General features: G+C 37.3%; 1 protein-coding gene across 3 annotated transcripts in view; it reads left to right on the top strand.

Annotated features, from left to right (window-relative positions):
• ITPR2 (inositol 1,4,5-trisphosphate receptor type 2) overlaps positions 1-17,881 on the top strand; it is a 527,727-nt gene that overhangs the window by 374,273 nt on the left and 135,573 nt on the right. For all 3 annotated transcript variants that reach the window (XM_060024473.1, XM_060024471.1, XM_060024470.1), the window contains 3 exons: positions 2,585-2,695; positions 6,714-6,809; positions 8,260-8,382. In XM_060024473.1, coding sequence (XP_059880456.1) covers positions 2,585-2,695; positions 6,714-6,809; positions 8,260-8,382 — 330 coding nt within the window. The remainder of the gene's footprint in view (positions 1-2,584; positions 2,696-6,713; positions 6,810-8,259; positions 8,383-17,881) is intronic.

Here is a 17,881-nt window from a genome sequence, read left to right as displayed (position 1 = left end):
TAAATACGTTTTTTTCATCATTGATCAGTTTTCATCTTTAGTCAATCTTTCTAGGATTTGTGGCATCAACTCCCATTGGTTTCTTCGGCTCCACTGCAGTGGGTTGTGTATATTATCTCCTTCATATTCACAGTAAACTTATGAAATATGTAATAGTGCTTCCATTTTGCTGATGAATAGGTTCTGACTCAGAAATCAAGTGGTGTTCCAGAGTCTCAGAGTAACCGAATCTGTACGTTGTAGGGCCATTCTTAAAACTGAGGACTTGGGCTTCCCTGGTGGCGCAGTGGTTGAGAGTCCACCTGCCGATGCAGGGGACATGGGTTCGTGCCCTGGTCCGGGAAGATCCCCCATGCCGCGGAGCGGCTGGGCCCGTGAGCCATGGACACTGAGCCTGCGCGTCTGGAGCCTGTGCTCCGCAACGGGAGAGGCCACAACAGTGAGAGGCCCGTGTACCGCAAAAACAAACAAACAAACAAACAAACAAAAACTGAGGACTTGTGGTTTAGTCTAGAGTGCACTTTTAACTGTATTACATTTTCCAGGGCAAGGTTTCGACTCCTTTTTCCAGAATGTGTCTCTGATTCCATTTTCTTGGATATCACAGTCACATAGAAGGAGTAGACAGTAGAACACTTGGACTAGTAAAGTGGGGGGCACCCTGGAATTTACTGACTGTTCACATCTACACAGGTTGTTACAGGGCTACCATCACAAGCATGGATCCACCCTGGAAGGAAGAGTTTTCAAGTCACAGACATTTCTGGATATTAATTTTAAAGAAGCCATTGAGACCAAATATCAGTGCTTAATATAGAAAAGTGAAAAAAGTAATTTGCTTTTCTATTGTGAATTATATGATGTATATGTACAAAAATGCACACACACATACATGTAAATGCATAGGTATGTAGAACAAAAACGCAATTATTGATGTAAATAATTTGTTAGGGGCATACTTCTTCCCCCCCCATAATATGCACGTGACATGGTGAGAGAGTTTGTGGATTTTGCTCTGTGTTGTATTTCCCTCTCCTAGGGCAACGATACAAGAAAACCTAACTGTTGATTTAAAGTTAAGGAAATACATGCAAATTCAAAGATTTGGTTTTGTTGTTGGTTAAAATCATGTATAACAGAAAACAGGTATTCTCCACTCTTGGTTTTTTACTAAATCAGGTAAGCTCTAAAAGTAGAAATTAATAATAAAATAGCGTGAATCCTGTATACTCTGGAAATATACTTACTCTGAACCCCGTGCTCTGGAAGTGTGTGGAAAGAAAGAAAGTGGCTAGCAAATTCCGGACACAGTCTGCAAATTGATTCCCTCTAAGTTTAGCAAACATTTTAACAATCAGAAGAACCTCCGGAGATGTAGAAGACAGATGGAAAACACCTCTCTTGGGTGTCAGGGGAGTAAAAATTTCCTTATATGAAGGGAGAAACGAAGCCCATTCTGAAAAATAACAGTCCTTTCAGAGTCACCTTGATTTTACTCTTTCTCATTTATCTTACCTGGGTTTCAATTTTTCAGACACCTTGACAGTGGGTGCTGTGTGGTAAGCTGTAGTTCCACAAAGTCCAACCCACAAGTTCCTGATTTTCAAGTCCTATAAAATGAATTAAATTCGGAGTCCTAGCACAGTAGACCCTAACCTTCAAAATACTGACATTTATCTCTCAGGATTTTTTTTTTTTTTTTTTTTTGCGGTACACGCGGGCCTCTCACTGTTGTGGCCTCTCCCGTTGCGGAGCACAGGCTCCGGACGCGCAGGCTCAGCGGCCATGGCTCACGGGCCCAGCCGCTCCGCGGCATGTGGGATCTTCCCAGACCGGGTCACGAACCCATGTCCCCTGCATCAGCAGGCAGACTCTCAACCACTGCACCACCAGGGAAGCCCCTCTCAGGATATTTTATAAGCTTTTCTCAAGTCAGATTCCTCTGTGAATCACTTAAGTTTGAGGAATCTTCTGACCTTTTCCCTCAACCACCATAATTGACAAGATGTCTCCAAAACATCAGGAGGTGCCTGTATTCCCTGTCTGCTGCCACAGTGATCAACAGCATCACTTGTTACTCATTTAGCATTAAGTAGCAGATAAATGAAGTTGCTACATCATTTCCAATAAAGTTTACTTACAAACCTTGGACATAAGGGGCGCATTCCTTTTGTAAATAGGAATATTCTCTTAGCCTGGATAGATCAGATCTTAAAATTCTAAATTTAAGGAATTCCTCTAATGAAGGGCATATTAAAATTTAGTGACTGAGTGTTTTACTTAACCATTGTTTTTTGAAATTCTCTTAAAATGGTTCATTGAAAAGATACCTGTTTCATACAATGTCTATCTCTATGTTCTTCATACAAAGCCATTTAGCTAATACTAATCAACTAATAGACTCTATGCAAAAGAATAAGTTAAAGTTAAACCTTTGAGTTATCTTAGACTTAATCTCAAAGTTAAATTTTAATTATATTTTAAAAGTCGAAAGGCTAAGGTGATTCTGTAATTTTATGTCATGGCTTCTAGCGCACTTATGTCGTACATAGAGTGTTATTTTATAAACATTTTTTTTTCCTAGACATGTATTGCTACTCATGAATCTAATGGGATTGATATCATCATTGCTTTGATTCTAAATGACATAAACCCTCTTGGTAAATATCGAATGGACCTGGTGCTCCAACTAAAGGTAGAGTAAATCCACTATTCGGGGGGGGAAGTGACATTCTCTATATAAAACTCCCTTTCAGAGTTGACTCTAAATCTTCAAGTAGGTCTTGTAAAAAGCAAGGTATTATCGTATTTTCAACTAATGAATTGGCAGAAAGGGATAGTTAAAGCACCGTGAGCGCTAAATTCCTGATAGTGTTAAATAAGATTTGAGATAATGTTAGTTGGAGGGTACTTTACTGGAAGTTTTTTTAAGCAGCCACTTTGTTTTGCTGTTTTTCTTCTGCTTTTATTTTCTATTTTTCATTATATAGAGGAGGAAAAGGTTCTGAACATTCACTATCCCATATATTTTTAAGTCGTCTTGACTACAGAATTCTATCTAGCAAGTCACGATTAATGAGACTATGTCAGAGGAGGGCTGCATTTTAGTTTTATGTCTCTCTACTTTCTAAAAGTTGTTTTCTTTTATTATATCTTAGAATCTTATTTTTTTCCCCAAATAAGCTAAGCCATTTTCACACTCCCTTTGAGGAGGTGCTTCAACTTAAACCATGCGCATACTTCCCAGCAGTTCCATTGATCAGAGGTCAGGAGCACAATGGCATTTTGAAAAAAATTTCTTCAACTTTTTGTTCAAGTAGAAACAGATAAATGAATATACACAAGAAACGATATAATCCCAAATATAAAGGCATGCTATTCAATTGAGATGAATTATTAAAGACCACATATGTTTAGTGTTAAACAGGTTTAAAAATCATTGGTTAAATAAAATTTTTCTGTAAAGACAGGTCGATCCAATATCATAGAGAGAATAAAGTTTAACTTTTTAAAGGGTAAATTTATGGCCAAGAAGAATAGAAGTGATATTTCTATAATTATGTTTCTAAATATAGATTTAGATATATAACGGAATATATATTATATATATGTCCTACTTATGTGGAGATTGTGCTAATGGCTCTTAATAAGCAAACAAAGAGATAAGTGAACTATTTTCATTTGCAATATATATAATCTTTGGGTATGTATCTTCATAGATTAGAAAGAAGGTGATCCTTATGTAGATTGAACGTGTGTCCTTTTCCTAATTAGCTTCATGCTTCACTTAGTAAAAACAGCCTAGGCCTATATAACAGACAGCTTAATTTGAATTACTAGAAAAAAATTATTATATCTTGAATTCATTTTTAACCATAATTCATAAAGAAACAGGCTTTTAAAATTCTTTATTTACCTAGAGACTCTACCTTTAAATCTCTCTCTCTCTTTTTTTTTTTTTTGGCCATGCCACGAGGCTTGTGGGATCTTAGTTCCTCAACTACTAGGATTGAACCTGGGCCCTCGGCAGTGAAAGTACAGAGTCTAAATCTAACCACTGGTCCTCCAGGGAAGTCCCTAAGTCTCACTCTTAATTGACATAACTTAATGGGGAAAATACTGAAGGATTTGTCAAAGTATAGGCATACAGATTATTTACAAATCCAGACCTATGTAAAAAAACCTAAATTAAATGATGGGGTGTGTGACTTAACAGTACAAAGATACTCTTGGCTATTCAAATGGAAATCTTTTTTGAAAAAGGGTCATTTAAAATTTCATTTATGTTTCTAGGCATAATTTATATATACCTTTTCAAAATATGACAGTTGGATAGATCAAGGTATGTATAAAATACAAAATGAATGAATTTGACTTGAAATATTCATAGTTTTCTACTTAAAGAAAGAGGTGAGTGTACATTTCTACACAATCCATGAGGCTTTGTACATAATGGCCAATATGAGAACAATGTTTGTAAGACAGAATGATATAGTATATCGGCAAATTTTAGAAGGTATAGGTAGTATGCTTTTAATTATAAATTCTCCAGAACATTATAGAGATTCCATATTAAAAATGTTAAGGTTTTATTTTATACCATCCACCCTTAAATTTATACTTAACCAGTTATAATTTTAAGTATATTTAACTTTACTAATTTGCTATACCATTTTATGAATTTTCTGATACATATATCTTGTCCCTTTTAATTTATATTTCATAACTGATCTGGGACTATAAAGTGCTAAATTTATAAATAGGTAGGTTTTTTGTTACTATTGTTGGTTTTTTGTTTTTGGTTTTTCTTCTAAGGACTCCAGCTTCCTTTGGAAGAAAATCCTCTATTAACACACATGAATTTGATTTCTAAGCATATATAGGCTCTTGTACTTTCAAACTGATTCAAATTTCAGTAAGTCATTTACAAGATTTCTGTTCCTCCAACATAGTATGAAAAAGATTGGTCAGAAAAAATACCGTATTGCCAATAGCATTCTGAAATCGGATGTATTTTTAAGCTATTACGTATTGGGCCTGCTGAGTGAGGTTCATTAGAGAGTACTGTTAGCGTTGCCAGGGTTTTAGTTTTCAATTCTATGGGGTCAATTAATATTGCTCTAAGGATCTAAGCTCTCCACTAACACTGGAGCCTTATTTTTTTAGGTATGTTGTTTATATGGGATGCTAGGTTATAAAAAAGGAATTTTAGGATTAGTACAAATCTGTAAAAATTGAAAATGGAACAGAAAAAATAATGCTACCTTTCCCACAAAATCCTAACATCTTTTTAGGATGGGTTAGTGACGTTGGTATCATCATCACCATCACATTATCATCATCGTTACTAATATTAGCCATTTAATCAATAGGCTGTATTTCTGAAAGAAAAATAGTTGGGTAGAATTTGGTATTAAAAATATCCAGTGTAATTAATTTGCACAACTTTAACAAAATTTGTATTGTGAATGCCTGCATCACCAAACAACTGATTCAATTTAAGTTTTCATCCCGTAAGATGTTAATTTTGAGTCACTAAGAAGCATCTTAGAGCCATTTGGCTCTGCGTGTGTGGAGGATGAGATTTTTATCTAAGTGAATATTACAAAAACACTATAGAAATATCTCCCAGGTCGTGTTTATCATCTTGCAGTGTGCCACAATTCTAGGGCAGTGCTATTGAAAACACAGTATAAAGAAACATCATTCCAGGGACTTCCCTGGCGGTCCAGTGGTTAAGACTTCACCTTCCAGTGTAGGGGGTGCGGGTTTGATCCCTGGTTGGGGAGCTAAGATCCCACATGCCTTGCGGCCAAAAAACCAAAACTTAAAACAGAAGCAATATTGTAACAAATTCAATAAAGACTTTAAAAAAAAAAAAAAAAAGAAACATCATTCCAAATGTCGAGGATATTGTACTTTGCGTTGCAAGATGGTGTATAACTATGTTGTACCCGTTTTGGGTAATAAATTGGCTGTATCAGAAACATTTCTGATTTCAATATGTAAGCGTGTTTGAGACAATATATTTATAAACTAAATTAGAAAACACCAAAGACAACATAAGCTGTTTTTATTCTCTGTTAAACAGAAATAGAAAATATTATTCTTCTACAACCCAGATGGTAAAAATGTTGCATATATGCTACCATGTAGGGAGACTAGTAAACTGTTATCAATAAATATTTTGTTTCTAACTCATGAATTTAGAATTTTATAGATTACTTTTCACTAATTATCGCTCAAATTTATTTAAAATTTTGATTTGCTAGTGTGTGTTAATGTTTCGTGTTAAAACAATTATACTAAATTCTTTGTAAATTATATGCCATTTTTGTGGAATATGTCGTTGATACTGGTGTCTTGTTAAAGTTTCATCATAGAAATGCCTATTTAGGAAATAGTCAAGGAAGATATGATTAGATTTTAATGTATTATATATAAACTCAATTTTGTGTTTAAAATTCCTTTTCACCAATATTTAAAATATCCTTTGTAACATCTCTCTCATATTCATTATTTTTATTTTGTGTTAACAATAAAGTAAAATACTCTATTTTAAAATGTTAATAAGCCAAACTAAATTAGCAGTTTAAAATTCTGCTTGATTTAAAAAAAAAATAGTCCTGATAATCTCAATTAAAACAAATTGAGGGGATCATTAATCCATGAAATAGACCTTTCATGTGTATCAACTCAATCTGTATCTCTAGAACAATGCCTCCAAGCTTTTGCTGGCCATCATGGAAAGTAGACATGACAGTGAGAATGCAGAAAGAATTCTATTTAACATGAGACCCAGAGAACTGGTAAGAAAACTTTGGAAAGCTGTGTTAATAATGTGTAACCTAAAAGTGATAATTTATAGTGTGCATGTCAGGGGAAATGTCTGCTGGCTTTCACTGCTCTACCAAGGCACCATGGCACATCAAGACCTGCTATTACAAGTACCTCAGAAGCCCCATGATAGCGAAGGCCTGTGTGATTTGGGTCCTGATTTCTTCATTGGCTTTATCCACTTTAAGTGCTTTTCTTAACTAGATTTTCATACTTGCCTAAACTATCTGCAAATTATTTTTTGCCAGAAAAAAATTTTGCTTTAGTTTTTGTATTGGAATATAGGTGAGGAAGGTATATAAAAATGTTTGTACCCCTCAAAAATTTGATTTATACCTCTTTCTGAAAATAAAAACAAAATAAATCTCTTTGGTAATTGTTCTTATTCATAAAATGTTACACAGTACTCAGCCTAGAGGAAACTGTGTGGAGACCTGCTGGGAATTCCACAGAGATCATTAGTGTGTCTTCCTATTGTAGAAGTTACATTTTCCTCCTCACTTGTGACATGGAAATTATGAAGAAATATCACCATGCTTTAAAATCACTGGGTTTCAAAAGCATTGAGAACATTCTCGAACCGTATAAGCCAGTGCCCCAATGACTAAGTCCAGTCTTATAAACACCATTGTTGGTGCTATGGGGAAACCTGTGAAGGCACTCTTTTGCTCTCTTTAATAGTAAGGGATGGATTCAAAGAAGGCAGATAAAGAGAAAGATAAGATGCAGTTTGATTTAACATACATTTAATGAGAGCATAGGACCTGCAAAAAACAAAAACAAAAAACTCCATCCATGGAAGGCAGTGGGCTAAGAGGAGCAAGGCGTTCCTTATTCTTACGCTTAAATGGAGCGGTGAGTTATATATTCGTTCGACAATATCTCTGCACAATAGCCCTTTGAAAATACCATTTCCTTTGCCTACAACATTTTTATCCCATCATCTACTTCTTGCCTGAGTTAGTGCCCCTGCCCTATGCTTGCTGCGTGTCTCACAGTTGTGTTGGCCTCTTGATTTGCTGACAGTAAGTTCCCTGGGGGCAGATACTCTGTTGTATCCACTGTTGGGTCCTCAGGGCAGAGAATGGTGTCTAGCACCATGTGTTCTTATTATTAGTGGGCCCTTAATAAATAATGGATGTTTATCAGGGTTCCAACATCTCCCAGTTGATGGGAACTCTGGCACAGTCAACATTAAAAAACCAAAGCCAAATTTCACAAAGAAAACAGGGAATATTGTAGGAAAATACTTCCATATTCATTTAAATACAGATGGTTTCCTAGGCTGTTTTCATTTAGAATTCTTTTATACTTTTCAAGTCTTAGGAAGCATTCCAAGTTTTAATTACACCTCATAGCTGATGTAAATGCATGTTGTTTGTGGCATTTCAAGCCTTCTTGTTCCCCTTTGTTTTTTGATAGGTGGATGTGGTGAAGAATGCCTATAACCAAGGATTGGAATGCGATCATGGGGGTGATGAGGGCGGAGATGATGGTGTTTCCCCAAAAGATGTTGGACACAATATCTATATTCTGGCCCATCAGGTGTCACATTTTATATCTTTATATTGTTTTGCTAATCTTATCAATCATGTCTTGTGTCAACGCTTGCTATCATATTTTCAAGTTCTGGTCCCTCCATTTTTTCAGCACTTGCCTTCCTTGCTCTGGGTCAAGGAAAAGAAAAAGCTCCCGGAATGCCTGATGGTGCCTCCAGGGCTGTGCTAGGGGCTGGTCCACAGGAAAACGATACTTGGTACCAAAAACTGGGCCAGCAGGGAGGAGACTATCCCATGTCCGAGCCTGTGGAATAGGTAAACCTTGGCAGCAGGTGGAAGTCTTGAAGGAGAGAGGAAAGAGGCTACTGAGAAGATAGAGAGTATGAAGTAAGGGATTGCATTCAGGTCAAAACAGGCTTCTGGCCTCTTTGAATTGTAGGTTGGCATGTGTCCTGCAGAAGCTCTAAAGTGACAACCTCTAACTGGGTTTTGTTGGACTTCTAATAAATATAAGGCTAAATTTACAGTCTTTTGAAGGAAAACCATTTCTATTTTATAGTAACTTGTGAAAACAGGTGCTTGATAAATTTTATTTGATAAATTTAATTTCATTAACCTGAAGATCAGCTTTAAATTTGCATCTCCTAATGCAGAGTTTTTAGAAGTTAAAAAATTGAAATGACATATGCCCACTTGATTTTATCCATATAGCTCTCATTTTCTTACAGCATGAAGTCCAGACTTCTAGACGTTCCCAATCTCTCTTTCTAGTCATTTTCTCCCACTGACAATCTCTTCCTTTTCCTGCTTCCCTGTACATCTTACCAGATAATTGAACAAACATTGGTAGATATAAGTAAGACTCTGAGTAGATTAATCTTTTTAGTTTTTAAATTTTTCCACTTTTATTGAGATGTAATAGACATACAGCACTCTGTGAGTTTAAGGTGTTAAAAGTTTCCTCTTTTAGACAGTTATTGCCCTTCTCTGTCCTTTGTATAACTCCCTAATGTATGTAACCATGAATATAATTTTTACAAAAAATTCAGGGAAGGAGGGCTTCCCTGGTGGCGCAGTGGTTGGGAGTCCACCTGCCGATGCAGGGGACACGGGTTCGTGCCCCGGTCCGGGAAGATCCCACATGCCGCAGAGCGGCTGGGCCCATGAGCCGTGGCCGCTGGGCCTGCGCGTCTGGAGCCTGTGCTCCACAACGGGAGAGGCCACAGCAGTGAGAGGCCCGCGTACCGGAAAAAAAAAAAAAAAATTCAGGGGAGGAGTCAAATTCTAAAAGATACTAATACAAGAAGCTGGTATCATTTTGTAATATAGTTGCACCATTGAGAAGATTTTTAGGTCTCTCACAGTGTAGCGAAATGCACAGATAGAACAGAAGAAGGTGAGGGCACATGGGTTATAGCTAGGAAGACAAGAGAGAATTTTAGTTATTGAGGAACTGAAAGTTAAGGTGAAGGGCACACTGAAGGAAGTAGAACACAGAGATTTAGGATGTGGAAAAGAAAGGGAGAGAGAGGGAGAGAGAGAGAGAGAGGGAGGGAGGGAGGGAGGGAGGGATAGAGAGAGAGACAGAGAAAGAAAGAAAGAAAGAAAGAGAAGGAAGAAAGAAAAGAAAGAGAAAGAAAGGAAGGGAGGACGGAAGGGAGAAAGAAATTGGGTGACAGGCATTGAATCAAGCTGGAGAAGGACTGTCCAGAGTCTGAATGAGTCTGAATGAGCCCGAACTGAGAATTAAAATCATATTGGTTTCTAGAATGAATATAGAAATACAGTGACACAGCATGGGTACATGATCAAGGAGTTATTTCAGAAGCTGTAGCATTGTGGAAGGAAAACAGCAAAAAAGAGAAGGGCAGAATGAGCAGTAATAAATTTTAGAAGAAGGAAGTCAGGGAATACAGCCACCCATGTCCTTTTGACTGAAAGCTAGTGTTGCTCTGTCTGGAAAGGTTATCCCAGCTACACGAGCAAGACCTGACCCTGTGTCTTTTAAGTGGGAAATGAACAACCAGACCAGCCAAGTCAGACCTAGAACAAATAGAGGAGGAGATGTTGGAGCCAGATCACCTCACACCCATGAAGAAAAAGTTTAAAAATGCAGTTTCATGTTACTACTTATAATATGAGTAACAATAAAAAGATCAACGTCAAGAAATGACCTATGTTAGGTCAGTCCAGTTTTAAGCGGATTAAGTATAAGAGTAGAGAATACAGATTTTTAAAAACAGGTTAAGGGCTTCCCTGGTGGCGCAGTGGTTGAGAGTCCGCCTGCCGATGCAGGGGACACGGGTTCATGCCCCGGTCTGGGAAGATCCCACATGCTGCGGAGCAGCTGGGCCCGTGAGCCATGGCCTCTGAGCTTGCGCGCCCGGAGCCTGTGCTCCGCAACAGGAGAGGCCACAACAGTGAGAGGCCCGCGTACCACAAAAAAAAAAAAAACAGGTTAAGGTGAAGGTCGAGAAGAGTGGAGAATAAGGATAAAGGATGCAAGTGCTAGTCATGGATTGAAAGATTACGATTTAAAATGTGAAAGAAGTTTAAAATGAAGACAGCATAAGGTCAATGATTTTGATGGATTTGAGTTTATGAAACTGCTAGGAGAGAACAGATTAAATTCAACGATGATGGTGGAATTGTCTAAGGAGTGGGAATTCAGAAGCAGTTAAAAAAAAAGTAACAAGGGGTTAAAAACAACTTACTGAAATGAAGAGATGAAACAGTGGATGTGAAAATGGTCTGAATGGTTGTCTAGAGGTTTCTGAATTTCTGAAAACCAAAATGTTAGAAAAGTGGTAGTTTGCAGAGCTGGGATGGTACAATATAGAGATACATAAATAAAGCCAGTCTTCAGGAAGAGATAATGTCAGACTGAGTGAGGGGAAGAAGGAGGTTCGGAATTGCTGAATACTTAAGGGCTTGTGGTTAAATTGTAAGAGTGTAAACACGAAACGAGAGTCCATGGGAGTCCCTTCTAGGAACTCAAGGAAAGGACAGGAATGGCAAAATATATGCAACGGTATATGTAACCAGCAGTGTAGTTAAGCAAAGGTCTGCTCACTTTCTTCCAGTGACACAGGAAGTTGTTGCCTTGCCACTTTATAAATGTGTTCTCTGTGAGGTGACTCCTCCCACCAATTTTAATGAAAAATTCAGTTTTCACCCAGAAGAGAGCCCGCTGTGCTATTTTGATCTTTCCACAAATGACTCCTTTGGCTTTCTCTAGGCCAGCATATTGTGCTGGTTTCTTAGGAGGCCAAAGATGGTTGCTGAGTTCGTTGTGAACCTGTTGTCCAAATAGCCCCCATACTGAGACACAAATGCCAAAGACAGTGGTTGTGAACACTGCTTCAGAAGTAGCCATGTAGCTGTGCTCCAAGAGTTTTCTTGCATCCAGGTTTGGCTGTTTTCATCGCGAATGCAGAATCGTTTGGCTCCAGCGTGCTAATGACCATGCAGATTGATTTCTGCCTTTGCACAGTTCAGTAATTCCAAAACTGAGGTTCAACTTCCTCCTTGTTTTACTATAATCATCTTTTGTACAGACAGTTTATTTTGGTGCCCTCAGACTTTCAATTTTTGTTGTTATTCTTTTCATGGTAGTGAGGTAGTTCTGCTTTTTCCACCATGACATCCTTTTGGCCCTTCCTGTGGTTGGTGTTACAAGAAAAAAATAATGCTTCTTGTAAGTGTCTTGTCTGATCTACATAGAACTATAAATACATCAAAAAAGGGAATTTCTTAAGTTCTAATACCATAGTGTCGTGCAGAGAATTTCCTTAAAATTCAGCTGTGTGTCCGTTTTAGACTTTCTGTCCTCCACATGCCCTTCTCATGCGTCTCTGTCTCCTCTGTCTGCTCTAGTTTTGATCTTTTATATTCTGCTTTCTTCCTGTTCCTTCTCTTTCTTCCTGTCTTTCTATAGAACAATCGCTGCCTGCAATCTAGAACATTGCTCAGTACTTTAGGTTAAGTTTAACATATAAGTCATATTGTTTCTTTGATTCCATGTAGCGATTTCTGTTTTTCCAAGACTTTTAGTTTAGCTTCATTTCTTCCTCAGTTGTGCTGAGATATAATTGACATATAATATTGTATCAGTTTAATGTGTTACAACATGTTGATTTGATACATTTATATGTTGCAAAATGATTACCACCATAGCATGAGTTAACACCCAATCCAGTAACATAATATCATTTTTCTTTTGTGGTGAGAACATTTAAGATCTCCTCTCTTGGCAACATTCAAGTTTATGATACACTGTCATTAGCTATAACCACTGGGCTGTACATTAGATCCTCAGAATTTATTAATCTTATAACTGGTAGTTTGTACCCTTTGACCCCCATATCTCTCCCTCTTTCCCCCACCTCCCAAACCCTGGTGACCACCACTCTACGCTCTTTCTCTGAGTTTGTCATTTTTAGATAGCACATCTAAGTGATATTATACAGGATTTGTCTTTCTCTGTCTGACTTATTTCACTAAGCGTAAGGCCCTCAAGTTTCATCCAGGTTTTTGCAAACAGAAGGATCTCCTTTCTCATGGCTGAATAAGATTCCATTGTATATCTATACCACATCTTCTTTATCCACTTATCCATTGACAGACAGCTACATTGTTTCCATACCTTGGCTATTGTGAATAATGCTGCAATGACACCCTTTATTTCAATACCTACTAGAATTAAGCCTAGGGAGAAGTGTTATGTGCTTTTCAAGATGAGGAGAAATATTATATAGCAAGCCTGTGGAAAGCAAAAATAACTCCTGGCTCTTAAGGCAGGAAAGCATGGATCCCTTTCATTGGATATGTGAAATTATTTTTTAAATATAGGCTTTAAATTTTTTCATCAGCATTTCCCCATGTCATTAAATAGTCTTTGAAAATGTAATTTTAATGTCTGCATAATTGTTCATCATTTGAATGTACCATAATTTATTTAATCACTCTTTATTGTTAGACATTTAGGTTTCTAATGTTTTTGATATTATAAATTACGCTATGATTAACATCCTCATACATTAATCCTTGTCTGCTACACTGACTATTTGCCTAGGATAAATTCCAAGAAGTTTAATTACTAGGTTGCAGGGTAGTAACTATTTTATGGTTCTTGATACACATTATAAAATTGTTTTTCACAGTGTGATGGTAGTCATCTTACTGAATCTTAAAATTATTACCATTTAAAAAAAGCTTCACCAAGTTGATAGTGTCAGGAACATAATGACCACTCAACACATGTTTGCTGAATGAATTAATGAGATAGATGAAAAGGGATCTCATTTTAATTCACATCTTTTGGATTAGTAATAAAATGGACTGTCTTTTTTTGTTTGTTTGTTTGTTTTGCGGTACGCGGGCCTCTCACTGTTATGGCCTCTCCCGTTGCGGAGCACAGGCTCCGGACGCACAGGCTCAGCGGCCATGGCTCACGGGCCCAGCTGCTCCGCGGCATGTGGGATCTTCCCAGACCAGGGCACGAACCCGTGTCCCCTGCATCGGCAGGCAGACTCTCAACCGCTGCGCCACCAGGGAAGCCCTGGACTGTCTTTTAATATGTTATTTGGTCATTTCTATTTATTCTCTGAATTACTTGAAAATGTGTTTACCCATTCTTCAGTTGGGGTTCATTTTTGTCTTAGTGAACTTTAGTTAAGGTTAATAAATCTTAGTCATAGTAGTTAGGTCTACTTCATCCTGGTTCATTTGCTTTTTAATGTTTTAATGATAGTTTTCTTCCACCACCTTGAGGTCTGTTAGACACTTACCTAGATTTTCTTCTAGTGTATAATGAATTCAGTTTTTGCTTTTAACTATGTAATTTTTCCGTGTCATAATGCAGGAATAATAAAAAGGTAAGTTCTTGTGTTAATTTATCTCTAAAGACATAGTCCAAGGTTTAGTAGTAACAGCGGTCCATGGGGGAAGGGTTTGTAGTAGTTATGTGAGTGTGGTGTAGGGCATGTGCGATCTTTACTGGAAGAGATCAGGGTCCAAATCCAAACCACATTCAGGGCCAAACAAAAATGAGTGATATGGGGGCAAGTGAGGCTGGGTCGATGGGGTGATATGGTAAACCTGTTGCTTACCTCTTCCGACTTTCCACCTGGGCTTGTAGGCTCTGAATTTCTTCTTCTTTCACTATTTCAAAAAGTCTGAATTTTGAAATTTAAAAAAATGTGAAAGCTCCTAATTTTTAAAAGTTGGCAACTCATTCAAAAATTTATAGAACACTGAGCAGTCGAAGCAAAACTCACCAGCAGGCAAAATGCAGCTCATGAGACATAGTTTGCCACTTGTAGAGTAAAGGATCTAAAGTTCTCATTCCTTTTTTATTCAGTTGCATGGACTTTTGAGTGCTTTACCAGATGTCAGGCACTGTACTAGATACTAGGATACAGTAGTGAAGGAGACCAGCAAGAGATCAGCTCTCAGGACATTTACATTCTGACTGGGAGCAGTGACAAATAGACGAACCAGAGAGAGCAGATAGTGACACAGCCTACGCAGTGAATGAGAAGAGGGTGTGATGAAAGACACTCAGGAGGTGCTGTTGTAGATTGGCTGATCATGAGGGTTTTCTCTGGGAAGGTGAAACTGAAGTTAGATCTAAGTGAAAAAGCAAAAGTCAGCAGTATATAATGGTGCAGAGTGTGGGGGAGCATCCCACAGATGGCTGGAAAGTGGCAGTGAGCTTGGCATGTTTACAGGAATAAAAGACCTGTGTAGCTGGACCTTCAGCCAGCCACCAGCACTTGAACACTATAATACTCACAAACACTGCACCTGAGGCTCATTTATTATAAGATAGTCATTCAAGAACATTTATTGAGCACCTCTTATGTCAAGCATTGCTTCAGTTGCTAAGATAGAAAATGAATAAAGATGCCATCAAAAAGCTCACAATTGAGTGTGTGTTGGAGGGGGGAGAGGGAGACAAATAAGTCATTATAACTGAATGTACTTAGGTTAAAATGGAGGTGTGCGCAAGACACGCTTCCCTTAGGAGTCAGGAGAGAATTCATGGAAGAGGTGACACTTGAACTAAATCTTGAAGAATAGGGGGAAGGGGGAGAACATTCCAGGCAGAGGTAATGACTTATGCACCATAGATATTTTAGAGAAAGGAACTTCTTTGGGGAATATTGGTAAGGATTTTGTGTGGTATCTACTTATGTGTTTATATGAAATGAATTACAATCATTTGAATTGAGTCAACATCTTTGATAACTGTAATGACCCTGATTGTAGGCATTTAACAAATATTGCATGAATGAGTGAATGAATGAGTAGGACATGATACACTTTAAAAATTTAGTATTTTATAATTTAAGTATTATAATAAAAAACTGAATAAAAATATTTTACTGTTATCATCATTATCATCGAATATCATAAAATTAATGATATTTTTCCCCACTGGAGTGTAAATCCTTGTGCACAGTTATTTTTTTCTGTTCCTGTGTCAAGTACATACCTAGCTATGGTAGACACTCAAGAAGAGTTTGGGGGAATAATTTCTTGTAAAAATGCATGTGTGCTGAGAATATTTTTATGTAATGAAGGTACTCTGGAAGATTTATAGAATCCTACAAAATTGATATTAGCATTCTGGCAATCAAGGATCTTATTCAACTGCTATGGACTTCCTTTTTAATTTTGTAGTTTATTCTTTGCTAATCATGTCAGCAAACCCTACATAGGTAGGACCCTATGATATCTTCCCTCGTCAGGAACTTTTCTTATTTTCATTCATGATGCCACCTTTCTGCTGAACTAATATCTCCTCCTGTTCTTAAAATTCACTTAGTATTACCTTAGTTCCTTTAAACTTCAAATTGAAACCTACTTACCCCATTTCCAGTCAACAATGATCTTTCTTTATTTTGAGTTCTTATATCTATTATGTTCACCCCAAACTGCATACATTCTTTCACACTAGCTTACGCTGTGTATAATTCTAGAGTTGTTCTTTATTTCATGTATATAGGTCTAGGCTACATAATTAGTAGCAGATTCACAAAATCTGGGTACCCATAAGGCCTCATTAAAAAACAAAACAAAACAAAAAAACTTCCCACAAAGAAAAATATCACAGGGAAAAATGCTTAGGTATTTAAATCCTCAAATAGGCACCTACATATCTTTCAACAAGCAACAGAGAATCTTGGGATTACAGCCATTTATATGACCTCTCAGATTCATGGTGAGTGGGAGCAATGAAAAAATATAGTCCAGGAAATGGATCGAAATTGGACTTCTAATTGTTAGTTTGCCGTGAGGATCTTGAAGCCAAGTTCAGTGGAAGCAAATATTTTTCTGCTTAACATTTCATGTTTGGTAGATTTATATTTATTTCTGAGTGACATAATTATTAGAGCATCAGTCTGAATTCTAGCAACATAAGAGGCCTTCACAGTGTCTTCAGCTCCTCCTTAGGTCTGCTCTAATTTCAACTGTATTCATTGAATTCAAAATCTACTAGGAGAGCTAGGGATACCAGGCAGGGCTGCATCTATATATATTTTTTTCCATGCAGGGAAATACATACATCTCCTAGCATATTTTAGACCTTTGGTTTGTTACCCTGTCCCCAGCCAAAGCCAATATCTCTTTCTTTCCTTTCAGGGGAGAGGATGGTAGGAACTGCCATCCTGTTTCAAGGACTGGGATGCTTTCTGTCATGCTGACAGAATTTGCTAGATATCTTGATAGTCCTCATTAATATGGGTTTTTTTCCTTAGAATTTTGGTCTCATAGCTGCTGTTGCTTGAGCTATATTCATTTTAAGCGATATGCATATACATTACTCTAAGTAGCTAAATTTTAATTTGTACTGAAGTCATATGAAATGTATGTATTGCTCAAACTACTTAAAATGTTTTCCTTAGAGACTTAGGCTGCTTCACCTCTTTGCCACTTCTATTTTCTTATGCTTATATGTAGTAATCAGCATTGCTTCATTTACTTTATTTGTAGAAATAGAAGGATGAGCTTGTAATTGGATACATAACTTCCATCTTTAATATCTTTGAAGGGTTTTAACTAACAATTTCTTCATCTCTATTATTGCTTGTAGTGCAGAGAGTAGAAAACACAGCTGGGTTTTCAGCTCACAGAGGCACTTGTAGCTCAGCAATTTGCTGGCTAGAATATAGTACAAACAGCTTAACTCTTATTCACCCCGAACCCTGTACTTTCTCCATTAGCTGATTACATCACTCAACTTCTCTGACTTCAGCTTTCTCTAAAAAAATATGATGAGTATCCATGAGCTATGTTTGCAGAGCAAACTTTCAGAGACCTATTGGCCACTAACTAGAGAGTAGTTGGACCCTGATGGCTCTTTTACTGGAGTAGATTATGTTTTAAATAACATAACAAAGTAACTAACCAGCTACTGGATATTTATGCATTTATTTATACCTTACCTACTTATAAAAGGAATTTGAGATTGAATAAGAAATACACTTGTAAAATTAGACTGTTAGAATACAAGATCAAAGCCTTGAGAAGGAAAAGAA

The sequence above is a fragment of the Delphinus delphis genome, chromosome 11, assembly GCF_949987515.2.
Source record: "Delphinus delphis chromosome 11, mDelDel1.2, whole genome shotgun sequence".
Taxonomy (NCBI): Eukaryota; Metazoa; Chordata; class Mammalia; order Artiodactyla; family Delphinidae; genus Delphinus; species Delphinus delphis.
The sequence above is the reverse complement of the archived record's forward strand: the minus strand, read 5'-3'. Positions and strand labels throughout refer to the sequence as shown.